Source organism: Astatotilapia calliptera, unplaced genomic scaffold (genome assembly GCF_900246225.1).
Source record: "Astatotilapia calliptera unplaced genomic scaffold, fAstCal1.2 U_scaffold_22, whole genome shotgun sequence".
In the NCBI taxonomy this organism is placed as follows: Eukaryota; Metazoa; Chordata; class Actinopteri; order Cichliformes; family Cichlidae; genus Astatotilapia; species Astatotilapia calliptera.
Genome location: NW_020535752.1, coordinates 262,639 through 272,996, shown reverse-complemented (window position 1 = coordinate 272,996; position 10,358 = coordinate 262,639). Strand labels below are relative to the sequence as shown.

General features: G+C 44.6%; 1 protein-coding gene across 1 annotated transcript in view; it reads left to right on the top strand.

Annotated features, from left to right (window-relative positions):
* The first annotated feature begins 7,116 nt into the window (after positions 1-7,116).
* Positions 7,117-10,358, top strand: part of LOC113017842 (NLR family CARD domain-containing protein 3-like) — a 126,649-nt gene continuing 123,407 nt past the window's right edge. Inside the window, exons 1-2 of the mRNA XM_026160949.1 lie at positions 7,117-7,205; positions 7,290-7,391. Of these exons, the coding sequence (XP_026016734.1) occupies positions 7,117-7,205; positions 7,290-7,391 (191 nt within the window). The remainder of the gene's footprint in view (positions 7,206-7,289; positions 7,392-10,358) is intronic.

Below are 10,358 nucleotides of genomic sequence, written 5' to 3'. Positions count from 1 at the left end.
GTTATATGTCATAAAAATGGCCTTCATATATATATTTATGTATATATATATATATGTGGTTTTTTTTTTTTTTGTTTTTTTTTTGTTCTTGCTTTTAGTTTTTTTTCCTATTTCGTTTGGTTTCTTATTCAACCTTTTCAAGATGTTGTTGCACTAATGTTGTCTCCCAACGAGAGATTGTAATATGTGCATAAATTTAATTAAAGTATGGAAAAAAAAAAAAAAAAAAAAAAAAAAGGATTGTGGCTGCTCTGTTTGCACATGCTCAGTGTGACAGGATGTTGGCTGCTCTGTTTGCACATGCTCAGTGTGACAGGTTGTTGGCTGCTGTGTTTGCACATGCTCAGTGTGACAGGATGTTGGCTGCTGTGTTTGCACATGCTCAGTGTGACAGGATGGTGGCTGCTGTGTTTGCACATGCTCAGTGTGACAGGTTGTTGGCTGCTGTGTTTGCACATGCTCAGTGTGTCAGGATAGTGGCTGCTGTGTTTGCACATGCTCAGTGTGACAGGATGTTGGCTGCTGTGTTTGCACATGCTCAGTGTGACAGGATGTTGGCTGCTGTGTTTGCACATGCTCAGTGTGACAGGATGTTGGCTGCTGTGTTTGCACATGCTCAGTGTGACAGGATGTTGGCTGCTGTGTTTGCACATGCTCAGTTTGACAGGATGTTGGCTGCTGTGTTTGCACATGCTCAGTGTGACAGGTTGTTGGCTGCTGTGCTTGCACATGCTCAGTGTGACAGGTTGTTGGCTGCTGTGTTTGCACATGCTCAGTGTGACAGGATGTTGGCTGCTGTGAAAGCTGAATGCTCTGTGGTTAGAAGTGATGTCACACATTAAGATAACTGTGCTCGCTCTCTGTCAGAGTACCAGGGCCTCACTTTGACCACATGACTCTCAGTACACAGCATGATGTGTGCGCTGTAAACAGGAAGTAGAGGAGCAAGACTGAGGTAAACCTCTGAGGGATCAAACTGAGACTGAGCTCCAGATGTTTCCACATGTTTCTGCTCTGTGTGTGTTTGATGATTATTTCAGGTATAGATGATGGAATATGACCAGTCTGATGTCAGCCTGCTTCTCTGACAGCGCCTCTCTGTGCTGCCCCCTGCTGGCTCTGATCATTACTGACTGAGTCCTTGCTGCCACTTTATTAGGTACAGCTTGCTAACACAGGCTCAGACCTGCTTTGCCTTCAGAGCTGAGCCTTAAATCTTCATGGCTCAGATTCAGCAAAGTGCTGGAAACATCCCTCAGAGTCATGTGATCAGTGACGTCTGCTTCAGCACTGACAGATAGACAGGATATATAATAATAATAATCAAATGCTGATTTTTTTTCAGCCCTTTGTCTGAATGCTAATCCAGCTGTGTGTGTTTGTAATGACAGTAAATAAATGTCAGACTTACAGCTCCTGCTTTACTGCATTAAAGTGATCAGATGAGTTCAGCACTTTGACATGGATGGTAGTGAAAGCAGGAAATGACAAATGTAGCACAGCAGCAGCGTTTAACAGAAACTCTGGGATGAACATCATTCATAGAACAGCTTCCAGCTTCTTTTGCTCGGCTACAGTTTGGATGGATTTGCATTTAAAGATGCAACAAGACTAAAATGGTTAGGGTCAGGAGGTCAAAGGTCAGAGCTCCTGTGGGTCTGAGGGCGGCCTCACGCTGGAGAAGGATGAAGGAGTCTGACCTGAGCCAGTGTTTGACATGAACACATCAGCACTGCTGTCAGTGAGCCTAACGACAGCCGTTAGCATCATTTCAGTGTTTCAGTCATAAAAAACACTTCCTGTCTCTGTGGTGGTTACAGTGACATCATGCAGTTTGTGCTTTGACCTCCAGAGGGCGACAAATCAGCACAGACAGAGAGCTCCATTCAAACTTTGCTGCCATCAGGAATAATTCTTCAAATATAATCATCAGTGTTTGAGCAGTTATGATATCAGGGACAATCTAGACATGTGTGACAATACTGAACATGTCACATGACACACCTCAAACATCATGTGATCCACTCTCAGTCTGCACTTTCATTCATGACTTCAACAGGTTGAAATGAGCTTTGAAGAAACATTCAGTGAAATAATCTTTCATGGATTCATGTGAGCAGCAGATGAACTTTGTACCAACAACATCTTCAATAACAGAGTCTGAATGAAGCTCAGGTGTTGATGCTGCTCACTGATTGGACGCTTGCTTTCAGCTCTGCTCTCAGTCTTTACTGCACAGGTGAAGGTAGAAAGTGTGACTGGATCTATAGACTGGAAACAGAGAAACATGCTGAACATTTGAAGCTTTGCAGCAGAAATGTTCATGTTACAAATACAGCAGAGCTGATCTGGGATCAGTGTGTTCACACCTGCAGCTACAACAAGGTTTCATGTCTCCACACGTCAGCATGTGAACTTTACTCTGACTCAGTCTGAGCAGTCAGACGGCATATTTTTAAAGTTAACACATCAGTACACACAGAGCTGAGCCCCTCCCACCTGTGCTGAGCTTCAGGTGGAGCCCCGCCACCTTCCAGGAAGCAGCTCACCTGTGTGTCCGTGTTTAGTGTCCAGGTGTGGAGTGGAGCTTGTTGTTGGTGTGTGAAGAAACTGTAAGTTTGCTTTGTTTCCTCCTTTAACAGTTTGTCTTTAGGAACTTTACTGTTTGTTCAGCTCGTGTTTGATTTCTTCACACAACAAACTGTGTGTGTTTGTATTTCCGGTCTCTCCATTAAAGTCAGTGTGTAATGTTTCCTGGCTAACATCAGCTGTGTGCAGCTTAGTTCAGCACAAATCTGCCGCTCCATAGTTCACGGTAACGGACTCACAGCTGGACCAACGAGGCCGAGTGTGTCCGCCACTCTGAGCTACGTTCGTGTTTGTGTACTTGTAGTTTGTACTTTGAGTTCACTCAGAGCCCACAGAGGACGCAGCGTACGTGATGACGCTAGTTGAAAATGTGACTCCTAGCCTTAGCCAACAAGTGGTGGAGTTAAGAACTGAGGTGAGTAAGCTTAGTGATTGTTTACGTGACTCACTGAACATACAGCAGAGTTTACTAAGGCAGTGGGACCAACTCACAACGGGGAACTCTCCCCCTCCTGCAGTCCCACAGTCTCCTGTTTTCCCAATGGCCACATCGACACCTCATGTTCATGTGATGGACAAAACTGAACCCACCAACAGTACCAATCCGTTCCTGCCCAGCAACCCATTTCAACCTACAAATCCTTTCCTCCCATCTCACTCACTTGAACTCAGCAGCACTTCCAGAGTGATTGCGGCAGCTTTACATCACGCAAAGCTGGAGCCTCCTGTGTATGCTGGGGACGGAAAAGTGCAACCTGAGGAATGGTTAAATGCAGTTGGCACATACAAAGCCTCATTGAACCTAACTGATGGGCAATTGCTAAACGAACTGCCACACTTTCTTGCAAAAGAGCCCGGGAAATGGTTCAAGGCACTGAGCTCCCACATCACATCATGGGCTCAATTCTGTCAACTGTTTAAGACAGTTTTTCTGCCCTCCGACAACCAAGAACGCATCCTGAGAGGAATTTTGGATATTGGATATTGGATTCATGAACAAGAACTTTTACCAGCTTTTTGCCATAATACCAGATTTGTCCTCTCCTTTCATTCTGGGAATGGATTTTATGGCAAGAGCTTCTGTTTCTATTCACATTCCCACTAGAACAGTCTACATTGAGGACATCCCCTGCCCACTCGCAGACAATGAAGAGGACCTTCAAAATGATTACTCACATTCACCTGGAACACTGATGTCTTTGGACTTGGTTCGCTCAGACTTAACAGCCAAACTGTCTGAAGCAAGTCTCTCAGAGAACAACAAGGATGCTTTACTAAATCTGCTCAGCAAGTTTAGCTCCTTGTTTGATGGTCAACTTGGTCGAACGGCTCTCACAGCACGCCATAGAGACTGGCAATGCAACACCTGTCAATCTCCCACCCTATCGCACGTCACCTGCTAAGAAACGTGTGATTGAAGAACAAGTGCAACAAATGTTGAAGGACAACATCATTGAACCTTCCACAAGCCCTTGGGCAGCTCCTGTAGTCATTGTAAATAGAGCGGCCACGGAACCAAGGTTTTGTGTGGACTTTTTTTTTTTTTTTTGCCTGTCCCATTTGGTTCTTTAGCCATCAGAATTGTTGTCTGAAGACCAACAAGGATACCCAATGGATTTACTTTGCCAAATGGATCTTCGTGGCATTGCCGTATTGGTCCATTTGGTCGATCTTTGTTTTTATTATTTATTATATTTTATTTTCAGATGTTACAGACGGGACAGACATCAGTGAGGGATAGGAAAGGGAGAAAGAAAGAGGAAGGAAAGGAAAAACAGAAGGGGAGAGGGACAGTGAGAAAGGGGGGGAGAAAAAAAATAAAAATCTCCTGGATCACCTGTTGAGAAAAGAATAGAAAACAAACAAAAAAACAAAGCAACATACTAAACACAATACCATTGCATTAATCTAGCTAAGTGTAAACAGCAGTAAATACTAAATATTCAATGTTGTTGTGCAGCACGCAGGACAGATGTGCTTCGAAGTAGTAGCCAAGAAGGGTGTAATTTAAGTCTACGAGCAGTGAACACCCGTGTGCATACCTGTGTGGATCAGCGTGCTTGTATTTCAAAGGTTTCTCCATGTAACGATCTGCTAGGGAGTGTGGGGGGGGCCACAGCCCCGTCCTCCAGGGTATGAAGCAGGTATGGAGGAGATCAAAACTCCAGACATCCATAGGCCCCCAGAACACAAGAGACCATGGAAAACCAACAGAGGGGCAGCCGCGCCACTGTCCCAGCAAGAGCTGAGGAGAGTCCCAGATGAGGGTTCACTCAGCAGCCGCGGAGCAGAAGCCAGGGGGAGTTGCAGTGACGCGCCCGTGAGCTCCGCCGGCAGCCAGCTGTGCCTGAGTGACCGAGCCCCAGGCCGAGAGGCCGGGGGCACCCCACCTCCGAAATGGTCCGAGCGAGCCCCAGGTTCCAGGCCCCGATAAGTGGCCGCCAAGGAGTGAGCCGGTGTGTACCTGGACGCCCACCCCCAGACACAAAGAACTACCAACGCACCGACACCTGAGGGAGTCCGCCACCGGCAGGGGAAGTGGTGGTGGGTGGAGATAGGCCTCCAAACCTTGGAGGGCCTGAGGTGTCCCCAGAGAGGTGGTGTCTGATACCCAACCTGACATATAGACACAGACATACAGGCACACACAGACACAAACATCCATTCCCCCCCTCATGCTCTCATGTGCACTCACTCCACACTCAACCAACGTGGAGACAGACATAAAGAGACGCTGTACACACGATCACACTCCCCAAGCGTACTCTACAAACCGGGTCTAGGTACCTTGCCCCTGGAGGGGGGAACTGCACCCAGACCCAGGTGGTGTTACCCTTTTCCCTGCGGTGGGGAGAGGCAGACCACCCCGACTCCGTAGCAGCAGGGAGGCCCCACACTCCAGACCGCAGTCGGACGGCCAACTCCTCCTAGCCCTCCCGCTCCAGCAGGCTGCAGAGAATGGGGGTGGGAGAAGACTCCAAACCTCCCTCCACCCGCTCATTGTAGTGTTGATGCATGTGTGTTCTAAGGTGCAATTAAAACCCAGGAGGGCATGGAGCTACCTGCCAGAGAGCAGCAGGTAAGCGCATAGTCCCTCCTGATAGCCCTCAATGTCTAAGTGTATTTAAAATTGAGAGGTGGGCAACGACGCCAGGGGTGAGGTGTACACCCTGATGGTAATATGGACTCCGTGATTGTGCCCACCCCCAAGATCCTATATGTATGTGTAATGAGAGTGTGAATAATGTGAATGTCTAAGTTGTGGGAAAAAATTGAGGCAGAGGCTGTCATGAATCGCTGTGTGGCAGGCAAGCAGGAGTGGTGGACCCAAAATGCAGAACTCAGACACGGAAGTGAAACTTAAGGCGCAGCTTTATTGCTGGGAAAAACCTCGTACAACTAAACTCACCAAAAGAAAACCAAAAGTCAGAACAGCGGAACCAAGGACTGAAACACTGGAAAGAAACACTAAACTGGAGCGGGAGACCAAACACTAGGAACATAGAAGCAGAACACACAGCTAGTTGAGGGTACGACGCGACACTGACACAGAGAAACACAGGGCTTAAATACACAGACGGCAGTAATCAAGGGATGAGAGACAGAAGGGGAACACACCTGGGAGAAATCACAGCTGACGAGACAGGGGAAACGTAACTGAGCACACTCGCATATGACACAAACCTTCACAATAAAACAGGAAACTCAGACACATGGAACCAGGCAAGACATTGAACTAAACAGACAGATTCACAAACAGATGGGGTGACACCATAGACAGAGACAGACTCAAAGGCAGACCAAATATAACACACAGAACTCAAACAATAATAATCATCATCATAAACTAGACAAGCCCTTTACCTCCTTTACTGTCACTGTGATTAATATTTACACACGAGACACCTGCAGAGCTCTGACGCTGAGCTAGCACACAGCATGCTAACGCTAAGCTAACACTAAGCTAAAGCTAAGCTAACGCTAAGCTAACACTAAGAGTTCTTACAGACACGAGTTAAAAAGCTGCTTTTAGTTTGTGATCAGAGTCCAGGGACTGAGAGCAGCAGCAGAGCTGATGGATGATGAATTACTGGATGGAAGAAGCTTCTCATTAGCAGTGAATCAGTGTGTGTGCAGTTCTCTGCAAACTCAGCAGGAAGAATTAGTGTGAAGCTTTAACTCTGCTGATCCTCTTTGAATCCTGGATCAGCTGAAATGTTTAAAATGTTGTTCACACGTGTTGGACTGACTGAAGCTTCCAGTCACAGTGAATCAGTGTGTGTCAGTGAATGCATCGTGTGTGCTTCAGGCTCCATCTAGTGGACTGATAGCAGAGCAGCTGATGGCAGCTTCCTCTGCCTCACACTGCTGTCTGACTGCATCCAGCTGACACTGAGATGAAGCAGGAAAGAAGCAGCTGATATTTGGACAGCACACATGATGAAAGGAGGATTTCAGCTGATGTGCACATGAATGATTTGTGTTTCCTCTGCAGGTAGAAAGTGTGTGTGAGCTGAATTGAGCAGCATGGATCAGTGTGAGGACAGAGAGGAGGGAGTCCCTCCCTCTAAAAGCACTCTGTGTGGGGAACATGAGAGCCAGACCAAAGCTCAGAGGTGAGATGACCATCTCTAACTGTCCATGACTCTTCTCCATGTCACAGCTCAGCACTCACATCACTGCTGCATCATTATTCACAGGAACCAGCCTGGACCTCCACCCAGCTCTGTGTCCTTACAGAGTGACCGGTCTAAAGATCACCCCATTGATTTTAAAGTCCAGCCTGTGTCTGCTGCAGAGAGGTGAGCTGTTAGCAACATGAACTCTTTGATTAAACTGCTTGATGTTGTTGGATATAAACTACAAACACGTCGTTCCCTCAGTCCCATTTAAACTGTCTTTTAAAACAAGCCTTTGGTTTCTAAACAACTGAAAACCCACTTCAGCAAACAGGAAGTGATCAGAGCGTCCGTCCACTTCCTGTCAGGCCCTGCAAACATTTCATATTGAAGAAAAGTCGTTGATATCTCACATTTTTACTCCACCACATTCAACCATTTTGACATTTTACAGCATGAAACTCTTGTCACATGACTCCTGTTATGTTATAGAGTCATGTGACCACCAGGGAGGGATTTGTATGGATGAAACACATTCAAATCAATCTGATTCATCAATGGAAACATTTTTGGTGTAAATGCAGCAACACTGAAAACGCTGAAGATAAAAACACAACAGATGAAATATGAACAAATCGAGGCTTTGAATACACGTGTGTGTGTTTGAGACAGAGATAAATGGATTGTGTGTCTGTCCTATTGCTGCGTGAGGATTTTATTGTAGATTTTGTGCGTGTACACTTTTGACCACGAAGGTGTTGAAAGGGCGTAAAACAGTTGGAGGCACCAGAGTGAACACTAGTGCTGTCAGTAGATTAAAAATGACTAATTAATGACACAATCTTCTGTCATTAATCCTGATTAATCACAATTACTTGATCAATAGCTGCAGTTACATTTTTCCAACTTTATATTTAAGCCTGTAACAGACGTTTACACCATATAATGAAGTCAATGCAGAATAAACACAAAGAATGTTAAACGCTTCAATTCAAAGAGACTTTGAATAGTTTTCAGTCTTTAACTCAGCTTCTCTGCTGTAAATACAACTTTGTAACAAACATATATACTAAAAGCTAAGTGTGCACTAATATATAATAATATATAATCTATATTACTGCTGTTAATGAAAATGTTTAATCAGACTCATCACAGGGTTTACTGTGGATTCATTTGGATTAATCACCATTAAACATCATTTTTAATGTAAACGAATCAAATTTCATTTCATGAGCAAACAGACTCGAGAGAAAAGGGCAAATTTACACACTTAACATGTTTATTGAACATGTAAACATTGATTAACCTCCTGAATGAGCCGACCCCCCCAGGGACAGTCCTGCATGCTAATGATGGGCTCTGCTCTGTACCTGCAGGATTCTGTCAGCCACAAACTCCTCAGCTGATCCTGAATCTGAGCCCATCTGTCAAACAATCATTTTCTTCACAGGTCTGTGGAGGTGGCACTGATCCTGCAGCAGTCTAACACTCTCTGTCACTCTTCTTCAAGTCTTTGACACGAGGAACCAAAACTATGTCATTAACAACACTAACAGGTCTGCAGTTTGTCCACTTGGCAGTTGTGTCATCAGTGCTTTGCATTGTTGTGATATTTTAAGCTGGAAGTGCTTCGGTGAAAAGAAAATTCCTTCTGTCACGATGTGCAGAATCCTTCATGTTGGTCGGCTGGTCCGTCTTGTTATTTTTTTAATGCTCAAACTTTTCATCGAGAGGTCAGTGTGTGTTTGTCATCTTCCATATTGAGCTGATTGGTTCAGCTTCCGTCACTAACAGATGTGCTGCACATCTGCACGTGTGCAAAGGTAACTCTACTCGGACAAACTGCTCGAAGTGCGTTGATAGAAACATTTCAGGGATTTTGAGTCGTTCTGCATCCAGATGTGTCGTGTTAAAGGTTTTTATCATGTTAATCATGATAAACAGATGAACCCCTAACCCTACATGTTAATTTTGACAGCAGTGGTAAATCCTTTTTAATGTTCTTCTGTCAGATCATTGATTAGACTCGACTCCAAATACGAGACTCGGAAAACTCAAATGAAAACTCAAATCAAAGCAATGAGAAAAGGACTTCTTGTGTTAGAATGAAAACATATGGAAGTGGTCAGGTTTCAAACACTCGATGAATCTACTGCACAGTTACATTCAGGGACCTTTGGCCTCCTGAGAGCATTAGTTGATGGTTCATCACAGTTTTCTCAAAGTTTCCTCTGAGCTTCTGCAGCATCATCACTTCCATCACTGATGAAAGAAAGTTCATAGAAAACAGAAAATATATCTTCAGAATCTGAGAGTCTAAAACTTGACAGACTTGATTCAGATGAAGTTATTTGAGCAGAAACTCCTGGATCGTTATCCTGTGTTGATCTAATCCTTCATGGTTCCTCCACAGAGTGGAGCAGCAGAGCTCAGAGGTTCCCAGTGGTCAGTCTGCCCAGCAGCATCAAACACAGCTGGACTCCATATTTATGGTCTGTACATGTACAACAACTACTTTATTATTAATATTAATAATAATGCATTTATTTATAGGTCCCTTTCAGAACACCAAGGACTCTGTGGACTAAATGACCAAAAGAAAACAAACTTTGAAATCAGACGGTGCAAATGTGATCACAGGGAAACGTTTTAAACATCGAGGCTTTAAACAGAAACCAAAGTGAAACAGTTTGTAGTCGAGATCAGTGGGAATGAAGCTGAATAACTGTTTCTTCAATATCTTTGAGCTCTTAAAAAACAAAAACTAGCTGAAAGTCTGGCTGCTCTTATGAAAAGTACAGAGAAATTATGGGTCGCTCAACACTTGTGCACAATATAGGAGTTTAAATAAATCTAAAGAATAACTCAAAATCCTACAATCATACTGATAAGTCATCTACAGCTAACTATCCAGTGGATTTGTTTAAAGAACAGCTCCATCTGCTGGTGGCCTCTGCAGGTGCACGAAAGGGCGTGTTTTATAGTGAAAGTAGTAGAGAAAGTAAACCCCACGGGAAGGAGGAGGACTCTCAGCGGCTTCCAGCTCATATTCAGACATTTGACTTCTCACTGAAAGCAGCAAGTTTGAGTGTCTGTACCTTAGTTAGAAGAGATAACATGGTCATAGTAATTAGAGTTGATTGAGCAATG